This window comes from Canis lupus, chromosome 12 (assembly GCF_003254725.2).
Source record: "Canis lupus dingo isolate Sandy chromosome 12, ASM325472v2, whole genome shotgun sequence".
NCBI classification, from domain to species: domain Eukaryota; kingdom Metazoa; phylum Chordata; class Mammalia; order Carnivora; family Canidae; genus Canis; species Canis lupus.
The window spans coordinates 37,637,483-37,661,317 of NC_064254.1; the positions used below are offsets into that span (position 1 = coordinate 37,637,483).

General features: G+C 33.8%; 1 protein-coding gene across 5 annotated transcripts in view; it reads left to right on the plus strand.

Moving 5' to 3' along the window:
• Positions 1-23,835, plus strand: part of MYO6 (myosin VI) — a 143,260-nt gene extending 119,425 nt beyond the window's left edge. For 2 of the 5 annotated variants that reach the window (XM_025444959.3, XM_025444960.3), the window contains exons 24-36: positions 1,044-1,134; positions 1,937-2,087; positions 3,538-3,746; positions 4,396-4,474; positions 5,329-5,489; positions 7,616-7,642; positions 8,038-8,067; positions 11,186-11,224; positions 14,764-14,867; positions 15,810-15,941; positions 18,840-18,866; positions 21,251-21,469; positions 22,018-23,835. In XM_025444959.3, the coding sequence (XP_025300744.1) occupies positions 1,044-1,134; positions 1,937-2,087; positions 3,538-3,746; positions 4,396-4,474; positions 5,329-5,489; positions 7,616-7,642; positions 8,038-8,067; positions 11,186-11,224; positions 14,764-14,867; positions 15,810-15,941; positions 18,840-18,866; positions 21,251-21,469; positions 22,018-22,217 (1,469 nt within the window). In that variant the 3' untranslated portion in view covers positions 22,218-23,835. The remainder of the gene's footprint in view (positions 1-1,043; positions 1,135-1,936; positions 2,088-3,537; positions 3,747-4,395; positions 4,475-5,328; positions 5,490-7,615; positions 7,643-8,037; positions 8,068-11,185; positions 11,225-14,763; positions 14,868-15,809; positions 15,942-18,839; positions 18,867-21,250; positions 21,470-22,017) is intronic. The other 3 variants (XM_049092262.1, XM_049092263.1, XM_049092264.1) reach the window with 3 other exon arrangements.

Consider the following 23,835-nt stretch of genomic DNA (forward strand, 5'->3'; position numbering starts at 1 on the left):
CGCTGGCCCGAGCCACTACTTTGTCTCTGCTAGATCATAGCAACTGCTTATCTCTGCCGAAAACAAGCACTGGGAGCAGAATGTTTCTGGGTTACCTGAGGGTCTGTGACAAATATTTAATTGTATAGAATTATTGGCAGTAACTTGATTAAATTTGTAGTTGCCCCTCCCACCTCCCCACTTGCTAGTGCTAGGTCCACAAAAAGGATTAAGTAGGGTGTACCTTATTGATAGAAAAATAAAATCCCTTTGACTTAACTAAAAGGAATCATGCAAACAAAGATTATTATTGAGGTCTTTTGTTAGACAATTGTGAATATAGATAAAAAGGAAACTATAAGAAAAAAAGATAACAAAAGCTCTTTTTTCCCATCATTTTACAAGTAAAATGTAAGCACATTTGTCACTATAGTTTAGTACTTTCAGCTTTATACATTGCATTATGATGGAAAACACATTACATTTAAATTATCTCTGCTATACCATTTGTTTATGGATTGTGTTGTGCAGTGGTGAACTCAGTAACCAGACAGGATCTTTGCAGGATATTAATAGGGAAGCTCTGAAAAAAGGTGTTTCAAGGTCAGATTAGTGTACAGTGTTCTGGGTAACTGAAGTTAAATAGATCCTTTACTGCAGGGCTCTCAGAGGCTTCACCCCGTATGTTCATTGTGAAGCTCCATAGCATTTAGCTTTTCCTAAATCCATTTGATAAGTGAATCCTTTTTTCAGACAGACTTTTAACACAGCTAATAGATCAGTATTTCCTACGATAGTTTGGGTAGCAATAGTGAGACATAATAAGGAAATAACACTTTTAAAATGTAAATCTAGCCACACACATGATGTACTTTTTATTTTTTAAGAAGTATAAAGAATTAAAAAAATGTTAAACTTCCTGATTTTGTTATCTGTATAATAGGTTCATCACAATTTCACGTTTCTTGAAAATTGCTTTGTGGAAATCAGTGGTTTTTAAGAATATTATATGCCTGATTGAAACCAAATAATTTTCAATCATTTTATTTTTCTCCTTCACTTAGTGAAAAACAAAATAAAATATCGAGCTGAAGCCTGCATTAAAATGCAAAAAACTATTCGAATGTGGCTTTGCAAAAGGAGACACAAACCTCGGTAAGACGAATAGTGCCTAAAGAATCCTGCTAAACTTATTCACCCTAATGTAAAATGGCTAGAAAGTCATAATGAAGAGCAGTTTGGATACTCTCAGAGTTTTCTCTTTTTTCATATTTTTTTGTGAAAAGACATACTAGTCTGTGATTTTATATTATGTACTTGAAATTAATTAACTAATTACTGCATTATTTTATTACTTGTTCCATGCTACAAGAGGATGTGAAGTAGCTTATGAAAATGTAAACACTATAAAAAGGTTGAAATAAATGGCTAAAAGAAGCTCTTTTATTCCAATTATTTTGGTGATTTACCATTTCTTGGTAAATGTCAAATTCATGTTTTTAAAAACATCTCATTAATGTTTTCACTGTAATTCTCAAGTTTATCTATAAGAATTATGTTGTTCCACTGTAAATTTCATCTTTATATTTGAGTCTTATTAATTTAGACTTTTTAAACTAAAAAGTTATTCAGTCCTGAATAACTGTTAATTCTTAAACCTTTTCAAAGGGATTACATAACTCTTTTAAGTTCTTTTATAATTTGAATTCTCAGATTTTTCAATATAAATGTAGAAGGCTAATATATTACTGATAGGCATCAATATCATTCATACTCATATTTGATTATTTTTTTTTTACCTCTTTTCAACAAGAGCTCTAAAAAAGAGAATCCTGGATAGTATGAAAACAGAAGTGAAATATCCTATTAGCAATATGTTTAGCATTTTATTAAGATGAAAAATCAGTGCATAGCATTAAGTGGTGAATTTAAACTCTGATGAAGTATTATCTTACAGCATTGATGGCCTGGTTAAGGTGGGCACACTGAAAAAACGACTTGATAAATTTAATGAAGTAGTAAGTGCATTGAAGGATGGAAAACTAGAGATGAATAAACAGGTCAAGGACCTTGAAATTTCTATTGATGCTTTAATGGCCAAAATTAAGGTATGTAATTTAATCCAAATGATTGACTTTTTAAAATAACTGAATATACTATGTTATTGGTATTGAATTATATAGAAAAACGTCCTTTTTAAAAAAATACAAAATGTTGCAAATGTTGAGTCTTAGTGATAGCAAGTGATGCACATTATATTGTTCTCTCAGCTCTGTGTTTGAAAATTTTTATAGCCAAAAACTAAAAAGATAATTGTTATGCAGTTTCATCTGTTGTTAGGAAACTCCCTCCTCCCTACCCAAAATAGTAACTAAAAAGTCTGGGATCCCTGGGTGGCGCAGCGGTTTGGCGCCTGCCTTTGGCCCAGGGTGCGATACTGGCGACCCAGGATCGAGTCCCACGTCGGACTCCCAGTGCATGGAGCCTGCTTCTCTCTCTGCCTGTGTCTCTGCCTCTCTCTCTCTCTCTCTCTCTGTGTGACTATCATAAATAAATAAAGGAAAAAAATTTAAAAAAAAATCTGCTAGTAAGCTTTTATATAGTCATTATTGAGGCAGGAGAAATGCAAGTTATTTTGTTTCTTTTTTTTTTTTTTACCTTTAGAAACTAATTTTCAAATTATAAAAGTAAGTAATATTATGGAAAATTTGGAGACCACCAAAACCCCCATAAGCCCTGACAATAACAGATTTAGCTATTAGACTGCTGTGCAGTCACCTTCCAATCTTTTTAAAGATGCTTATGTTTGTGTGGTCCTCCTCACAATTTGATTTTGAGCCTCTACTTTTTTTTTTTTTAAAGATCATTTATTTGAGAAAGAGCACATGGCACGGGGTGGGGGGGGGGCGGCGGCGAGTAGGGGTGGGAGGGAAGAACACACCAGCCATGGGGAGGGCCAGAGGAAGAGGGAGAAACAGGCCCTCTGCTGAGCAGGGAGCCTAATGCTGGGCTCAATCCAAAGGCAGCTGCTTAACTAACTGAGCCACCTAGGCGCCCCCCAGCCACATTTTTTGAAGGGTTACTTTGGAAAATCATCCAATAATTTTAGTATATTTAGTAATTTCTTAAATATTCCCTAGGTAGTATTTTGAACATTATTATTAAAAAAGAGGAAACAAAAGCAAAATTAACAAATCATTCCTTAAAACGATTTTCAACTATAGTATGTTACTTCATCTACAGTACACCGTTAGATATTTGATTACTTGATTAATAGGAAATAGATTCACATATTTGTTTGCAGAGATGAATATTTTTAAGAACATTATTTAATGTACAAATAGTATAACAAAGATAATGGCTTTACTGCTTACCGACTTTTCCAGTCTTTGTGTGTGTGTGTGTGTGTATACAGGTCTTTTTGTGTGGTAAAAGCCTGTGACATTAAATTTACCATCTTAACCATTTTTAAATGTAATTCAGTAGTGTTCAGTATATTTCCATTGGTGAGACAGAAGAGATAATTTTTAAGTACATGTTTATTATTTTGTTTTTAAGTCCACTATGATGACGAGAGAACAAATACGGAGAGAGTATGATGCACTAGTTAAAAGCTCAGAGGAACTTCTCAGTGCATTACAGAAAAAAAAACAGCAGGAAGAGGAAGCAGAAAGGCTGAAGCGTATTCAAGAAGAAATGGAAAAAGAAAGAAAAAGACGTGAAGAAGATGAACGACGTCGAAGAAAGGAAGAGGAGGAAAGGCGGATGTAAGGAATTTATATTGTTTTGAATTAGAAATTAACAGAATAGTGAATTCTTGGTGTTGATGCTGATTAATGAATATTATTTTTAAAAGTTCTAGTCTTTTAAAACAATAATTTTAGAATAAGTTTAAAAATAGAGAAAAGTTCATGTTCTAATAACAGTGATTTTAACTATAATCTGAATTTTCGTAAGGCTTTTATATCTGAGGATTTCTTAACTTATTTTTAAAGCTTTGACTTATTATTTTATAAGCAAGAAAAAAGGCACTTCTCCTTTTCTGCAGTTTTAAAACTGACAGCTTTTTGCAAGGTTGCCACCATGGGGCAGACAGAAGGAATGTGTAAGAGTTGTTAAATTGGAGAAGGAGAGTGGGGCACATGTGATCAAGACCTTGCAGGTAGGCTTTATAACCAAGTTAATCTACAGATTTAAAGGTTATAGAATATAATTGTATTTGTTTTTATTTATTTCAGAAGAATTACTGTCAGTAGAGTTAGACTTTGTTTTCAAGGTAAGCTGATGATGCATATAGCCAGGAGGTTAATTTCAGTCCCCATTCTGTAACCTCTGTTTATTAATAGATCGATTGTTTTCTGATGGATTTCTTATTTTCTATTAAGTTTTTGAAGAGTTTCCTCTTTTTTGTTATAGGAAACTTGAGATGGAAGCAAAGAGAAAACAAGAAGAAGAAGAGAGAAAGAAAAGGGAAGATGACGAAAAACGTATTCAGGTATATAATTATTAGACAGACTGAATTTCTTTCAGAATCTACAGAATTATAAAGACAAAAGAAGTTGCAAACAAAACCTTGATTTGTTAGATAAACGGTCTTTGGTTTACCTTAGAGACAAAGGGCTTTCTCTGAAGTGGTTGTGGGGAGGGACTTTGGATCTAGGTAAGTGAGTTCAGATCTAGGGTCTATCACTGATAGAAATTGTGATATTGCACAAGTGATAATGAGTGGGCCATGTTTTTTTTTCTTGGATTGAGGATAAATAATAGTTGTTAACATTAAATGAGTTGACTTATATTTAAAGCATTTAGCCCCATTCAAAAAATATTCGTTTGTTATTATTATAATTGGGGGAAGGTCAAATGAATATTCACTTAAAACATAATTATAACTTTGCAACTTTGTAGATACTAGTATCAGTAAGTTAGGGATAAGATAGTTCCCCACCTCCATTTTTTCTAAAGTCCATATCTGAGAATAACTGATCACATATTTGTGTTTCTGTTTGTTTTGGCTTTCATAATTCATCCTTAGCACAATCAGCCTTTAAATTCCTGACATCTGCTGTCTACATGTTGGTCAATGTGATATACCTAGGGTTCTCATGCAATTATTTGAGATACTACTCATGGTGATGGAGTGGTGGAACTATGGTTCCTCTGCCTTCTCTTGGATTTAGGAAAGAGGAGGGAAGCATTTATCAAAATATAGAAGAAAATGGAGACTGGAGAGATTTCTGGTTAAACAATATGTATTCCTCAGTAAAGAACTTGTGTGGAGCAATTTTAGGTAGTAATGATCAAGTAAACAAGTAGAGAGAGCTTATTGAGATAGCTTTCTGTCCTTGGCAGGCTGAAGTGGAGGAGCAGCTGGCCCGACAGCGGGAGGAGGAATCCCAGCAGCAGGCGGTTCTGGAGCAGGAGCGCCGGGACCGGGAGCTGGCCCTGAGGATTGCCCAGAGTGAAGCTGAGCTCATCACTGACGAGGCCCAGGGTGACCTGGCCCTCCGGAGGTACAGGGCCACTGGGTGGGGCATGGCACCTCTGCTTTCTTTCCCTCTCTGCTTCTTGTTTCAGTGTAAAGGGACTAGGAGAAAAATCACATTCTTTAGGCCCTGATCTATTTTAATTAAAATCATTTAAAAATTATTTGTTTCAACTTTTATACCCAAGCAAATGAAACCATTGATTTCATCAAATTGTTGAACCAATGAAAAATAAAAATGATATTTCTGTTCATGAAACATCTCAGCTTTTACTCTGAAATTGTCAAGGAGTATTTTTTTTTTTTTTTTTGTCAAGGAGTATTATATAAAAAGTAGACATCTAATTTCTAAATACTTGCCATTAAATACTGGCATAGAAATCAGTGAATATATTATAATCCAATTAATATTCTTGAGGTTGAGATTTAATCTTTTCCTAATGCAGTTTTTTTTTTAATATATCATATGCCCTAACACTTGGAATGGGGAAGAGTTTTACACACACACACACACACACACCCCATGTTTCACAATAGAGTTCCCTTTCCAAGGAAGAAGGCTTATCACATTGAAATGTTTCCAAATTATCTCTTAATACTGAATTTTATTGGAGTGTGAAGAAGTATAGATGTGCTTGTTAAAAGTCCCAGGAAGGTCCTCACATAACATTCATTTTTAAAAGTGTGGAATGTAGAAACATTCATTATTTTGATTATTTATTTGTAAAAACAGCAAAACTAGTTTGTGAAGTTGCTTTGCATGCAGGTATATATGTTTATAGATATTGAGAGGCACATAGATTTATGTAACCATGCTTTCCAGAATGTCAGAGCACTGTTTATAGCAAACTGTAATTAAAATGCAGCCACTAGGTGTCGCTATTTCCTTGTGAAAGGAAAAAACTTGATTGAAATGGCAAGGCAGTGATTAGATTTTATTTAGCCAAAACAAAGGGATGGAAGAGGGTATGTTAAGTTGCCTTCATGCTTTTTCTAGGAAGTGATTACATTGGGGAGCTCTGGGGTCTGAACTGTATATGAAAGTATATTATATTTAAATAAACCAAATAGGCCTATCAAAGTATAGTAATTATTAAGCTCTTGGGTTTGAGTCCAATATTTTAGCTTTTTATTAACATTTCACTGTAATTAAAAAAGTATTTTCTCTGGGCTGTGATTCTTGTAACTGCAGACTCAGCTTAGCTGCTCTTGTGTTCCTTCTACCTGTGTTATGTTGGAATGTCTGGGAGCCTTTGTGTATAACTGATTAGTAACTGGGCCAGTCTCCTCAATGAAACAAGCTCCTACAGCTGCTCTCCCTAATGTGTGTGAGGAAGCACTGCAGTTGACCCGAAGTGGCTTCATTATGACTGAAGTTCATTTCTAAGAGATTCATTATTGGAGTCGGTATTGGTATCCATGACCAGCCAAGCTTTAGGTGTAAGCATTTGAAATATTAAACTATATCTAGAGCCATTCCATATAATATGTATAAGATACAGACTCATATGTGCATTCCTTCCCACCTTCAGAAAGATGCACTTTTTCCAAGAGTGAGTGGTCTCTCAGAGAAAGAGTGGATCATTCAGTACCTTTAACATAAATGAAAAGTTACCTGTGATTTAATTTAAGCAGAATTAACTATGTAATGGTACCACTACTAAGTAATTAGGAGATACTCAAGCAGTTATGATTGAATGGCAAAAGAGTTAGCTTTAGTGTTCCTGTGAGATAGCTCCTAGGTTGTTGTCTCCTTCTCTATTAAATGCCCTTTAAGTCCTTTTTGGCAGCCCTTTCCAGGAAAGCTTTCCTTGACCCTCATGTCCTCATGAGTTTCTATTCTTTAGAACCTCCTGGTTATTTTATACTCTGTACTACAAGCATTAACACTTCATTATGGATGATGTTCTATACATATTTTCCATATTTGATCATTTCATTTTACTCCATGGCCCACAAATAAACGTTTTTGAATGTTTATTTTACCTTTGTTAGCACTGAATTATTTCTGACAAATTTATGAGTAAGAACTCTCTTAAGTAATACTATTCTAATATATAGCATGAAAATGTCATTCTGGGGTTCTGTGATGCATTAAAAAATACATGTAAATGGATTTTGCTGTATTAAACAATTTCCAAGTTACTTTTTCAGCTCGGATTCCCGTCCAGTAACTTCTAAGTAAGAATTGTTTTCTACATATGTAATATGTTTTAAAATGTGATCTTAATTAATTCACATATGATCCTTGATGCAAAGTGATTTCACATTACCTAAAATTATGAAATAATATTGAGATTCTGTTAACAACAAGCACACTTCACAGTGTATGAATTTTCTAATCTAGATATATATTTGCTCTTTAATTTTCATTGAATGTCTTTAATTTATACTTTCTCATAATTTTTAAGGAAAATTTTAAACATTAAAATTTTGAGTGATCTCATAGATTAAATAAATATAATTTTTTTTTTAAGTCAGTGTATAGAGTATTGAAACACAAATTTGGTACAATCCAGTTTTTCATGATTCAGAATTGCTTAACAAGATTAACTAAAATATATTATTTTTCACAGAATCGTTGGAGCAAGACCCAAAATGACACCGTATGTCATTTCTCTTTTCAAAATTTGATTTAGTCATATAACCCCTTTTTTCCCTTAACAGATTGTGGTTACTTTTTAGGAGAAATGGTTTCCTCATTAAAACAAATTTTTGTGGGGTTTTTTGCACATATTTTATGTATATACTACATGTAAAATTTTGGAATATATATATAAAATCTAAATTTTAACACTTTATGACCCCTACTATAACCTTTATAATGTTGATTCTCAACTTTGTCAGACCCTAATACCAGTGACAGTTGTTTTATAAGTCATAACCTGCATAAATAATTCTCTCCAAACATTATGTGTAAAAGAGAAATGAAAGGGCATATTATTTATAATAAAACAGTATTTATTTTAATATGAAAGTGCTTGTTCACAACTACAGGAAAATATCAAATACTCATATTTTCCATTCATACACAGTATCACCATAAATATGACAGCTATAAGTGCAAATTGATGTAAGAATGCTATATTGGTCAATTGAATGCCGTGAAATTGTGAACAGTACTTTGTAAAGTTTTTTTTTCTTAGTCATATTATTTTTTTTTAAGATTTTTTTTATTTCATTTGAGAGAGAGACAGAGGGAGCACAAGCAGGGGGAGAGGCAGAGAGAGAGAGAGGGAGAAGTAGACTCCCCACTGAGCTGGGAACCCGATGTAGGGCTCGATGTAGGGCTTGATATGGGGCTCGATCCCACCTGGAGATTATGACGTGAGCCAAAGGCAGATGCTTAACCATCTCAGCCACTCAGGCACCCCAGTACTTTGGAAAGTTCTAAACAGATTTTCCTGCAGTAGTTGCATTTCTGGAAAAACTCTGTGAATATTAAAACCATGCCCCCCAAAAAGGTTCTTTACATGTAGAAGTCTGTTTACATGTAAAACTGTATGTGTGTGTGTGTGTGTCTCACCTCTATCTGGTGGACATGTTAATATCACATGGGATACCAGGCACTTGTTCCTTGTGCAGGACATTTGGCACCCCTGACCCCTACCTCCTCAGATGCCAGCAGTGTACTCTCACCACAGCCTTGTTACCACAGGGTACCAAAATTTTTAAAAACATCTCTGGGTGCTATTTCCTTCCATTATAAAAGCAGCTCTTTAGTTACCATTTGAGCTTGAGTTAAATAAGCCCTGCAACTAGTGCATATAAAGTAAAATTGTGAATATTTGTATATAGTTTGGGAAAGTTAGAAGGAAAAAAGCAACTGGGTGCAGGAACCATTTCTGTCTAGTCTCTTTGATGCAGCTCCTAGAGCAGTATCATAGGGTCAAGTGAGATGCTGAGTCATTAGAGATTGCCTTCCAGGGTAGTGTTGCAGCAGACAGGGAAATCTCTATATAATCAATAGACCATGTAGTAAAGAGCTTAAAAAGGGTATGAATTCTCTTTAAAAGCTGTGGGAAAAAGAATGGAGGAAGGTTTAGAAGAAAGAGATGGTAGAAACAGATGCTCTTGGATGCTAAGATGGAAACCTTGAGATAGGATGATAATGTAGGTAGATGCACCTGGGTGGCTCAGTCAGTTAACTATCCCACTCTTGATCAGGTCATGATCTCAGGGTCCTGGGATCAGCCCCAAGTTGGACTCCATGCTCAGCGGGGAGTCTACTTGAGACTCTCTCTCTTTCCCCCTCATCCCCTCTCCCCACTCACACACATGCACACACAGTGTCTCTCTCAAATAAATAAATCTTTTTATTTATTTATTTATTTATTTATTTATTTATTTATTTATTTATTTATTTATGATAGTCACACAGAGAGACAGAGAGAGAGAGAGAGGCAGAGACACAGGCAGAGGGAGAAGCAGGCTCCATGCACCGGGAGCCCGACGTGGGATTCGATCCCAGGTCTCCAGGATCGCGCCCTGGGCCAAAGGCAGGCGCCAAACCGCTGCGCCACCCAGGGATCCCTCAAATAAATAAATCTTAAAAAAAATCTTGAGGCAGGGTGATAATAGAATTTTAAAAATATTTATCAAAATTGTATGGAGTTTGAAAGAAAATTCTGACTAGCCTAAATGGAGATTGACAAATGTATTGCTCAGTAGGTATTTTTATATATATTTGTGTTTTTAACTTTGCATTTATTATCATCAGTCATCGGTTTTGAAAGATGACTTTTTCTCTGACTGTGCCTGCTTGGATAGATTTTTCTCAGCCCCTAATCTGAGTCAATGTTCATTACAAGGAAAGAGAATTATAGGAGTCCTTTGTTCCTTTATCATCAAGGTCCCAGTTTCTGACAAGCATCCAGGAAACTGCACCCTAATGCAAACATACCCATTTTCTTTTCTTACAATTTTTCCTGATTTGTAAGATTTTGAGGTTACCAGAGTCCGATAATAGAATGAGCCAGGAGTAAATGATTAATTGCAAAGGAAAAAAGAAAGAACAGGAAAATAAAATAATGAAATTAATGAATTGTTGATGACATGATGAAATATCTATTACATTTCACAGAATTAGATGAATATTGAGAAAAGTTACACTCCCCTGAATAATAAAAGAAAAGTAACTTTTGCCTCTAGGAAATGTTTATCCTTAGAGAGTCAGGACACTTCTGATGTTTAACACATACTTGATGCATTTGAATTCTTTTATATTTTTTGAAGCATGCTTTGATTCAGAATTTTAAAGTTTGAATATATTAGACTCTTATTTAAACTCTGACACTATAATATAGATTAGCTTGGTTTACCTCTGTTACGCCATCAAATTAATATTTACTAAGCAGCCTCAGTGCAAAACTCCCTCTATAGAATCTATATCCTGCCAAGTTTCCAGTATGCATTTAGAACATGCTAATTATATTCTACAAATAAAAAATACCACAGAAGCATGTCTCTCATGAGGTTTTATCTAAAGTTCCTACTGCAAAATGGAGTTCAAACAACCTTAACTGTATTTAAACAAACATTTGCTGTATTTTATGGTTATATACCATGTTGAATAATATATTATTAAAGACTTTTACAAAGTAAAATGATAGTGTGAATCAATAATCCTATTGAAAACATATATTTCTAATTATGCTTTTAGATTCTATAAGTAACTTAAATTGTCTTTTATATGACTGTGCTGTATTATCATTTTTCTTAAAGGGAACAAATGGAGAGAGAAATGTCAGAATTTCTGAGTAGGTTAGTGCAGTGGAATTTTGGGAAATAAGTGTCACCTCAAAATCATATTTTTAAATCACTGTTCATTATTTGGACCAGAATCTGTTATATGAATAGTCTATTCTTTCCATGTAAATTTTCTGTGCAAGAAATGTCACTTCACCCTATACCACCCTAACAGAAAAAGATAAAAAACAATGTTCTAAGTTGGTGCTCTTCAGTGGAGAGACCATTGGTATTTTGTCTTTTTTTTTTTTGAGACCATTGGTATTTTGGATGAGACTGTTCCTTGTTAGTAGTATTGCCATGTTTATCACTGGCCCTCACCAACTCTGTCTCAGTAGTGGAAGCTTTCCTTTCAAACAAAATGAATGTTTTGAAACTCACCATGGAGGTGGTGTTGCCCCTCTACCTTTCCCCCCACCCCCTCCCTGACCCCCTTGCCAGCTGGGAACCTTTGTGCCTAGTTCCTAGCTTAAGGGGAAGTAGAGAAAGAGTGTGGCTTCTGAGGGCCTCCTCCCCATAGCACATGGTTTAAAAACCACTGATGTAAAAATTGAGCCACCAGAGAATATGACTTCCTAGCAGGATCTGGTCCTTTACAAGTGGATATGAATCAGTAACCTTTTCACTGTCAATTGGAAGTTCGAGTTAATTCGAAGTATTAAAATTAATATATTTTTTAAAATCAGAAGTCAGCTTTTCTACTACCTAGTATATCATTTACATGATTCTTTATAACAGACCTAAATAATCAGTAATTACATCTTTATTTTACTATTTTATTAATTCCAGAGATGAGGGAAAAGCATTTAAATGTTACATTTGTGTATTTAGGTTGCTGAATATGTTTTTTAGTAGATGTAGTTTGTTTGATGTAATATGAGTGAAAAGTTAGTAATATTAAACCATATTTTAAGCAATAATAATTTGAATGCAGTGTTATTTTTTTTAAAGTATCAAAATACACCTTATGTATATTGGCACTTCATGTATATTCTGACAGTCTATGAAACTGTATATTATGTAAATTCACTCTCTTTCAAAAGAAAATAACAATAAAAACCCATAATAATTTTCAGCTGCTCTCCTAGAAAAGACTCTTGGAGGAGCTAGGAAGAAAAGAGAATTTTTTATTAGTTTACTGAATGGTAGTTTAGGGATGTAGAAGAGAAAAAAGAATATATGAATAAATGTTAAAACATAATTTATTGCTAAAGGTAATAGAGAGACCTTGCTGACACACAGCTGGCTCTTTCTGAGCAAAGCAATTAAGAGGAAAAAGCCACATGGAAAATTGCCAGTCACACAGCTTATGAAAAGGATAGATTCTGCAGTAAATTTAAAACAGAGTTGAACCATAAAAATGCAGAAAGAACTAACTGGCCACACGTTGCTCTTTAGCCAGGCTTATATGTTACTAACAATCATCATGTCTAACTGTTGTTAAGTATATAGAGTGAAGTGTGCTATTTTTTATTCTCTACAATGAAAGCATAAATAGACCTTTTAAAGAGGCAAAAAGTGCCTTATTTTTCTCACTGCTAAGCTTAATATGGAGGAATAATTTCCTTTATTTCAGGAAGAAGTATACATATTTTCACAACATCATTTCTCATTAAATATCTGTGTCTTGACTGCCAAGATTCCTGTTATCTTTCAGAATGTGAAATAATGAGAAAATATGACCTCATTTTCAGGAATTACACCTTGATCATCCCTCTTTAATAGGAAATATTTTCTAAGTAGTGGATGATAAAGGTAAAATTCCTTGTGTGATACCTGAGAAGCAATATTTTAGTTCTTTAAAATTTAGTTCTTTCCATATTTGTGCCATCTTTCTTTTTATACCTTGAAATGTGATGTGTTTAAATTCTTTCTTTGCTACATTGATCTTACTTGCAGCTTATTCTGACTGCTGTGTGACAGGAATCATCTTTTGCTGACTATAATATTATTATAGAAAAGTTGTTTCCATATTTTCTGAATAATTATTTCAAATTATGTATATAGAAACAAGTTGTAATCCCTGGGTAATACTGCTACGAAAAAGTGGAATTTATCTCAACTTATTTTCTAATTTATTATTTTATATTATATATATTTTTTCTTTCTTCTTTCCTCATTCCAGCATTCCTGCTATACTTGTGCCCTTTGAAATCTGTTATCTGCCTCATGACCTAAAACTTCATTTAATTAATTATTATTATTATTATTATTATTATTTTTAGCTTACACAGCTCTGTGTTGGTAGCTCCAAGCACAAGTGAGGGGCTAGCTAAGAGGGCGCTCATTAATGTTTGTGGAATGAATATAGCAAATGAAGGAAGGTAGAGTCCTAAGACCAAGACTTTTAAAGTCAGAACACTTTGGATTTCAATCTCAGATGCTACCTGTTATTAGCAGTGTGTGACCTTGGGCATGATCTTTATTTCCTGCTCAGAGTATTGTCTACTCATTTTTATTTTATTTTATTTTTCTTTCCCATAAGTGTACTCTTTAATCTCCATCACCTATTTCCCCCATCCCCCCACCCATCTCTTCTCTGGTAACCATCAGTTTGTTCTCTATTGTTAAAAGTCTGTTTTTTGGTTATGTTTCTTTTTTTCCCTTTGCTCTTTTGTTTCTTAAATTTCTCATATAAGTGAAATCATATGGCGTTTGTGTTTCTCTGACTGACTTATGTCACTTAGCATTCTATCTTCTAGCTCCATCCATGTTGTTACAAATGGCAAGATTTCATTCTTTTTTATGGCTGAATAATATTCCATTGTGCGCATGCGCGCGCGCACACACACACCATATCTTCTTTATCCATTCATCTATTGATGGATACTTGGGCTGCTTCCATAATTTACTAGTTGTCATATTACTGAATATGAGAGTGTGGCTTTATCTCTGTACAGAACTTTCCTAAGTATTCTGTTTAACAGTGATGCAAAAAGTCACAGGGCTTTCCAGACTCCAGCAGCTCTTTTAGCCCATCTTTAATGACTCAGGCAGTGGATTGCAGTTTGGTTACTCACTTGTGGACCTTGCAGACATCCAGATGCCCAGGGAGGTTCTAAGCCAGTAGCTTTGGCTGGGGCTTGGCCATCTTGTAGCTTCCAGTAGCCTAAGGGTGATTGCTCTATGTGACCTTATGGCTCATATATCATTAACATGCTTCTAGTGATTTTTCAAGTAGTCAAGAGAATTTCCTTTTTGATTTTGAGGAATATATATAAATGTATTTTTTTTAACTTTAGGTATCCATTTACCCATTAGTTAGAATATTTAAACTGATGTCTGGGGTTAGTCCATGGTACCAGGGTATAAGAATCAGAAATTCTGATTGAAAACATAATATAGTTATTAAATGACACACTGGAAAATTTTAATTTACCTAGGAATCCTACATATAGTATACCATTCTTAATCTTATCAAAGATACAAAATTATTTTATGTTTTTCTAATAGTTATTTCCATGTCTCAAACTGAGATTCACTTTCTTGCCCCTTTAGTCAACATTTCATTCATTTTTCTAGTTTAAACATGCAAAAATATGTAATAATTACAGAGGTCCTGCTGTACAAGCTACCAAGGCAGCTGCTGGTACCAAGAAATACGATCTCAGTAAATGGAAATATGCAGAACTACGTGATACCATCAATACTTCTTGTGGTAAGTGTATTGAGAAGATGAAAAATGGGAAGGCTCTGTGGCTGACAGGTAATAAAGCAATACCTAGATTGGGGTATAATTTTCTTCTTTTTTGGCATATAAATTAAGCCATTCTCTTTGTTATTCTCACCTTAAAATAAAGACCTAGTTTACTCACAAACCTAAAGGAAAGGCATACTTATTAAATTCATTTTGCTTGTCTCTTATCTAGGTCTGAGAGGAAAAGCATAGAAAAATTATGATTTAGGCTATGCTAATGACTGACTCTTCTAATGTTATTCATAATAGTTAAATACTTGTATATCAGAATCTTGACCTATGTATGCAAAGTAAAAAATGGCAATGCAGTCCTTTTTTTTTAAGCTATTTTTTCCCAGCAGAATAGGAAAATACTATATCCAGATGATTCCATATAATTGTATTCTTGTTTAAATCATAGTTGTTTGAGTTTAGGCTGCTGTGCCTAGGAACTAACATGCCGTGATTGTACAGAACTTCCTATGTTCTCTCTCTCCTCACTGAGTTTATCTGCATAATTACAAATAAAAAAATCTGTTGGATGTAAATCTAGTTTGCATATTAGCACAGTGACTTCTTACTCTTATTTTTGTGGCCTCTGACCTTCGACAAGTGTGACTTAACCTCTCTGATTGAGGTTCAACTATAAAAGACCTGTTTAGCCCAGAATTCTTGTGTGAAGCAAATGATACAGTAGCAATGCATAAGAAAATTCTCTGTAAATGTAAAAGATAATAGTACCATAAAATTCTCATCTTTATCAATAAGGTGCTTACTTTTGATTTTGTACTATTAATTTAAAAACAAAAAATGTATTATATGTATAAATATATAAGTTTATGCCACAGAATAATTATGTTAGACAATTAAATTAGGATGCTAATTCCTTCTTTGGGTGGGGGGCTCTTTCTATATAATCCACAGATATTGAACTCCTGGCAGCTTGCAGAGAAGAATTTCACAGGAGACTAAAAGTGTATCATGCGTGGAAATCCAAGAATAAGAAGAGAAATACTGAAACAGAGCAGCGTGCTCCAAAGTCTGTTACTGATTATGGTAAAAACAAATCTGTACTTTTAAATGTTCCGGAGTATCTGTATATAATGTATGTAAGACATTTTGGATAAAATATATAATACAAATTTTCTCTTACTATGCAGCTGTGATCCACTGAGGCTAATACAACCACAGTGGCTTATCTTTCATAGCATTACTTCTATTATTATGTCTTTAAGTCATATTATTAAATATTTGAATTTGTTAAGATAAATTCTGGAGATAAGAACACTCTTGTCTATACTAAAGAAGTTGCTCGTAATGTTGTAAATATGTATTTTTTCCACATATACATACATACACATATAGAATGATTACATGTGGAAATGTAAAGAATGCAGTGAAATAAGAATAATTGCTGCAAACATTATTTTACAATACTGTCAGAATATAAGAGAAGTAGTACCTTCGTTTACACCAGTTTTGCCTATATCAGGATTTGATTTTTTGGTTGAGATTCCAAAAATAAATTTTGTTACTTTGTTATGCAAAAGACAGAGTTATATACTTGAAATTGGAAAGTACAGAAGAATAGACCTAACCTAGTAAAAGTATGTACTAACTTTAACATTAATTGGGAATACTTGTGATATATGAGTTTTAATTTCAGTCTTAAAAGCAAACATTGGAATTTCATTTGTTCAATTTACTACTTTCAGACTGGCACAATTTATTAGCTTAATTGTGGTCAATGTCAAGGTGACATGTTTTTAATGTCTTTATTGCAAAAGTATATTCCCAGCACTGATAGTATAGCTTAGCAACACATGACCCTAAGCTGTCATAGAAAATGAGCTCTCCCTCACTGTCTTCCTAGCAAGTAAAAGCAATGTTTGATTAAAGTCAATTAAATGGTAGAATTTTAGTATTTCCAAATTGTTGTAAAGAATAGATTAAGTAAAAAAAAATAGATTAAGTAAAGGAAATACTATTAATAAGAGAGCTGTTACTTCTAGTGATTGCTCACGGAGTATCATCAGTCAGAATATAATGCTCTGAAAGGGCAATGAGAGATCACTCAGAACTAAGAAACAACTAGTGGAAGGCCCTCTTAATCATCGATATTCTTGTGACCACCACTCTCTTCTCCAATTTATAAATTTATCCCTGGGAATTGAAGATAATAGGATGATTGCATTAGCAGTTCACTGTATCAAGTTTCTAACCAGTTATCTTTGTTTTGTAAAAATGGCAATGGGCTATACCTTCGAGCTGTAACCTATTTAGCTGTAATGTTCTAATTATGGCCTTTAGCTGATAGGCTTTCATCATGATTTTTTTTCCCCAAAATTTATACACCTGAATGATTACACTTTTTTTAAAATAAGAAAAGTAATGTTTTAATTTATGGCACATACATTTTTAATGAATACACAAATATTTCTTGTGTGTGTGTTTTTTAGGATTTTATTTATTTATTCATGAGAGACACAGAGGCATAGAGAGAGGCAGAGACATGGGCTGAGGGAGAAGCAGGTTCCCTGCAAGGAGCCCAATGCGGGACTCGATCTCAGATTCCAGGATCACATCCTGGGCCAAAGGCAGATGCTCAACCCCTGAGCCACCCAGGCATCCCAATTCTTGTGTTTTTAAACCAAAGTTTGGTACTGTACTCATCCAGCTTTGCCCCCAAAGAGGCAAATGATACATGGTATACCTTGCTTACTTTGTTTTTATACTGTTTCCATTCATAATATACTATTTGGAAGAATAAAAGAGTAGATTAAGAAGATTTCCCAAGAACATATTTGGGAATTTTATGTGAGTAAACTCCACACGTATGTATGTATGTATGTGTAGCCTTCAAAGAATTTGATAATGGACCATTTTCAGATAAAATAATAACTTCTGCTCTGAAAAGTACTCATTGTTCTCTTTATTTTTTTTTCTCATGTAAAACACATTCTGACACAGAAGTACAGTTAAGAGAGAAGTTGAAGTGCATCGAGATGCTTAACAGTCAGTTGAGAAAATTTTGTACTGAGATAGTTTCCTAATGGGACAGCTAATAAACCTTTAAAAGGAAATACTCTTTAGTTTAATATTTAGAAAGATTAGAATTCCTTAATTTGAGAAAATTAAAATAACAACTTATAATTAACAAAAATATAACTAGATATTACTTAAGAGTAGTACGTTGACAAATCATGGTGAAGTCTTGTAACTGAGAGTGGAGAATCTCAGACCCTCCTCCTCTGTTCTCTCCTGCGTGAGCACGCTCTCATCACATTTACTACAGAAAGAGATTTCCAGAAATAATTATTGGAGCAGTGGCAAATTACTTAGTAATGATTTGCAATATTTAGTTGCTTAAAACTGACGTTGGAGAGTAGTTTTATTTCATAGTTCCTAAAATAAAAATTGCATGAATTTAAGATTTAGACAGTTTGAAGAAAAAGTAAAATATACTGAGTATATGTAAACACGGCAATGCTTTTTCTCTAAGTCATATATTCTTTTGATAAATGTAGAAGGTTTTTTTATTTCTACAGAAATTTTAATAATGCTTTGAAGGTACTAGAATGTCTATGACTGAGTCATCATGTTGGACTTTTGTTTGAATATTATGTATCCCAGAACTATAAACGAAATATAATTTTTAAATTTAGGTCCTCTTTATATGTCCATCAAGCAGAATTTCCTAAAATATAATCAAAATAGCTTTTTTCTTTTTCTTTTTCTTCCTTTCTCTCTCTCTCTCTCTCTCTCTCTCTCTCTCTTTTAAATCAGAAAGCAGCATCTGGTTGTAGATAATTCTGAGAGTATTTGGTTGTGGACAGGATATTTACTTGTTAGTCACCACCTCAATTGATGGGAAGGCTTTATAAATTACAAGAATGCTCATTTAACAGTTTTGCCATTTTTATCTTTTCTTCAACGTAAAATATTTATTCACAGATTTTGCACCATTTTTGAACAATTCACGTAAGTCAATGGGTGGTAACTTATGAGCTAACTGGACGATGGGTTAAAAATACTTTATAAAATACTAACTTCTGTTAAACATTGTTTTGCTACAATTTTTAAGTGGAATTGTAGTACATTATGTTGGTTTTCTGTACTAAGCTATTTATTTGAGATGATGCTTTCATTTGGATCAATCCAAAATATATATACAGAATAAAATTAATCTGTTTTATGAAATTACTTCTGTTTAAAAAATAACTGGCACTTTATTCTGTGAATGTACACAATTCTCATTGTAGCAAAACTTAACAAGCAGCTGATCTTTTAGAATAAAGACTAACTTCAGGTGCTGGTTTCAAACACTGTTATAGTGTAAACATTTGTATCCAGAGATCTGAGTTTTGTGTGATAATCTATTACACGGTTTTAATGGGATGCCTCCTAATAGGAGGAGATTATTCTGTTACTTGTATAGATAGCATCTTGTGATGCACATTTTTGATAATTTAAAAACTTTGAGTCATCTCAGTATGCAGTAAATTTATTCTGCAGTTGAGCAATAATGATTTGGATATAATGCCATATTTGTTTGTCAACTTGTTGGACCTGGTTTTTTTTCAAGTGCTTCTACTAATTTATAGAGCCATATTTAAAATTTATTTCACAACATAAAGATGACACAATAGGATGTGAAAGAAATAGTCATTTATTAGTTTCAAACTTTCAACATCTGTATCTTTGTGCTTTTCCAGATGAATATTTGTGAAGTTAATTCCCCTTTAGTACAATTTTAGTTCTCACGTGAGTGAAAAAAAAGCTATCAAAGACTTTCCCTTGGGCTTCTTAATTTTACCCAATATATTAAGGTACAGGAGACAGTCTTTTAAATGAAAAAAGCAGGTTAATTTTACAAGTGTCCATCAGTATAGTAGTTAAGTTCCCTGATCAAGTGGGTATCCTAAGTTACTGCTTAGGATGGAAGGAAGGGTTTTTCTTTCTTATCCTTTTAAAATTCCTTAATTTGGGGCTACTGCATTTTCTTCAAGTAGGTAATTTTTAAAACTTGAAATGGAAACACTAAACTGTAAGTAGTTTGGAGGGACTACAGGAACAAAAGAATAAAGAAGCTCATCTCTGTTAACATGCTAAAAGGTGATGCTAAAGGTGATGCGGCTTTTTAAAGTCACTAACAAAACTGGGCCTCTGTTTCATTCTTTCATGGGCATATATAGCTTTGCTAACTGCTTTTTGCTTCTCTGGTTTGCACAGAAATAAATGCAGCTGCTATAAAGCTTTTACTAGTGGTGTAAAAAGTAGCGTAAGAGTATTTTCATCCTTTCAGTATTTGGAAATTCTTACAAAAGCCATGTGGCTATTCTTGACTTACACATATTCTATAATTTTTCATTGTCATACTTAAGCATTTCAGTGAGATTCTTAATTGAGCTGCAGTAGATGGTTGGTCCTACTTTTAAAGTTGTGAGTAAAAATCATACTAAACAGACTTTCCAGAATTATGCTGCTGAAGCTATAAAGTTATTGCCCCAGAGAAATATTTTTATCTGCAGATAAAAGAAAAACCTATATGTTTATGAAATGAAAATTGAGTAAGGGGGAAAAATTGATGAGTGCAATGTCTAGTACTAGCAGAAAAGCAAGGGTTTTTCTTTTCTGTAACAAAGAGAACCAAATATTATATACTCCCCACTTATCTCAGTAGATTTTATTCCAAGAGAAATCTTATTTCAGAGTAAGTAAATAACTCTGAGGGAAAGTTCATGCTTTTACTGGTTACAGTTTTTTGTTGTCATGAAGTTGTCTAAATATTATTAGTAATATACCTGTTCTGGCCATTTTAAATTCTAAAATCAGTTGGCAAAAGAGCAAATTTTTGTCTTCCACTTCTCTGAGGAAATAGTGATTAAATTGACAGCTAGAATTCTTCACATTTGTGAAATTACCATTTAACTGTTTTATCATAAACAGTCTCATAAAAATTATTCTGTGGCCTTTGATTCTGAACTCTTTGGAGATAACATAAATCCTAACAAATAATACTAGTTTGCTTTCCTGCCATGTGAGTTTTAGGTTACTGACACAGTCATTTGTGGGAATTTCCTTGGGCTTGTTTGTTATTATTGCTGGTGTTGTGGAGTGTGTGTGTGTGTGTGTGTGTGTGTGTGTACAATGTTAAGGAACATCTTTAGGGTAAGAAAATTCTAAGATTACACTCTAAGTTTTATTCAGTTATAAGCAATTAATATTTATATTTTGATTTTAAGTTACTAATATTAGGAACCCTCTTCTTCTTTAAAAAAAAATGTGTAGTGCTTTTTAGGATTAAAGGCTGTTTTCATTATCCCCTGGGCTGCTGGTGTAACTTTCCTTGCTCTTTGTAATAGCTCAGCAGAACCCAGCGTCTCAGCTTCCTGCCAGGCAGCAGGAGATGGAAATGAACCGGCAGCAGCGCTTCTTCCGCATCCCATTCATCCGCCCTGCCGACCAGTACAAAGACCCGCAGAATAAGAAAAAAGGCTGGTGGTATGCCCATTTTGATGGACCATGGATTGCCCGGCAAATGGAACTCCATCCTGACAAGCCACCCATCCTTCTTGTGGCTGGTGTGTATGATTCACATGAAAAAAACCTTATAAAGCAAAAAAGGATTATAAACCCTTTGAATGAAACTGTCTAACATATAATGTAATAATTCATTAAATATCAGGTTTGAGGGATGGAATTTTGCAGTTAAATCACACTTCCAGTTAATTGAGGATTAATTTATTTATGATGTGAAATCGCTTGGATTAATTATGTCCTCATAGAGAGCACATAGAAACTTGCCTGTGTCCTAAGAACCTTTTCATTGGTGTTTAATTATATCAATTAATTTATAATTGTTTAAAGAAATGTAGCATTTTTTTTTATTAAGGCTGATAACTTGTTTAATCAGCTGTGGTGTTAATACTTTCTGAAAGGGTCCTTGGTGGAGGACAAATTTAAGTTGCTTCTGGTGAATTTATTAAGCAGATTTCTGTCACAGAGGAGGAAAAGAAAGGTTTAAAAGTTTTTATATCTATGAGAACTGAGAACTATTTCAGGAGTAAAGTTTATAGTAAGTCCTTCTGAAAAGAGAGATGGTTTATTCTCTGATGCCTCCCCTGTGCAGGTAAGGATGACATGGAGATGTGTGAGCTGAATCTTGAAGAGACGGGCCTGACTCGAAAGCGTGGTGCTGAGATTTTGCCAAGACAGTTTGAAGAAATTTGGGAACGCTGTGGAGGCATCCAGTACCTCCAGAATGCAATTGAGAGCAGACAGGCTAGGCCCACGTATGCAACGGCCATGCTGCAGAATCTGCTAAAGTAGATGTTGCACCTTAGCTGACAGCTGGGAACCCTTGCCGTGGTAGCAAGGAGGGTCTGTGCCCCAGAGATTTAACAGTCTTTGATCATTAGAACTGCTTCTACAAAGAGAACAGATTTTAGTAATCATGGCTTTTTGTTAATTTAAGGTAAATTATGGTAGTGAATTTGGGGCCTGAAAATTATTTTCCTGTATCCAGCTGTAACTGTTCAATTCCTTCTCATTCTAACACTTGTTAACACTTGGACAGATTCTGACATTTCTCATTCTTTGCCAACAGACTACCTTGAAGTCTATCATAATTGTTCTTTAGGAAAAGAGATTTTTTTTTTAAACTCAAAATACTAACTTTGGAAGGAGGCACAGAACCATATAACTGGAATAATGAAACCTTAGCTTAAATTTTCTTACAAAAATTAAGGCACTTAAAATAATCAAGGCACTGATCTTTTTTGATCTGAAAAACTGTATACATTACTTTTTCAGAAATTAATGGAAATTTGCATTGAAGGTGGAAATTTTAATTCCCCCCCCCCCTTTGCAGTGTCTTAATTTGAGTAAAACAATTTACCTGAACTTCTAGAATTCCAGAAAGGGCCTGAATGCATGTGATGTACTCTGTGATAAAGAAGGTACTCACAGTATCTTGCATGGATTAATTTTTCTTTTCTATCACATTGTGTCACTATGGAAAATATTTTTTTCTATTCCATGGACAAATAAAGGAAATTCTCAAAGCATTTAAATGCTTCAAAGTTTTGAGATACCTTGTTTCGCTTAGAAAAGGAAAAGGGTTTTTGGTGGCACTGTGGCTTAACTGGACTGAATTCAGATATTCTTTCAACTTCATCTCAATTGTGATTTTTGTTTCAGAATCTTGTCCAAGTTGTTTCATATGATTTAAGCTAGTGTTTTGCTGCAAACCATCTTTGTTTTTAAAAAGTTCCTAGTATCTTTTTTGGTCTTGAGATTTTGGTAATTGTAGAGCTGTTTTATAAGCTTTGTGATTCAAAAGTCCAGTACTTAATAATTCCTTATTTCATGTAACTGATAATTTAATTTTTTTTCTTTGTGTGGTGTTAGTTTTGATCAAATGTCAGCAGTTTCAAGCCTAATATTTATGACTTCATATTAGAAATTTGGAGATAAAGATACATCAAGGAGTTATGTTGGCATAATCTTAATGAGTCTTGTTTGTATTTTAGAATAAAATTAGAAAAATAAAATTATTCTTTGCACTTTTTCTCCCTGATTTTTAAATACCTTAACCTTTGAAATGGATTTCTAGTGATTTTTTTTTTCTAGAAAGAGTACCTCAGTTAGGAAAATATTTCCCAGCTGATTAGATTAGTGCTTGTGAGCCACAGTTTTCAGAGTTGCTTCTCTCATAATATGTGTCTTAGTACAGGAATATTTATTTATTATGATACTATGCAAATGATTGTCTCCTGTTAAAGAAATTAAGTGGTCCTGTCTGTGCTATTGAGAATGTGAATATGATTATCTTTTGAAGGCTGTATTACTGCAGAAAATCACCCACTCCTGGGTCATTTGGTCCCTGTGATTGGTTGACAGAAGGTCTGGTTACTGAAAATAAATGACCTATTCTCTCTTCTCATCA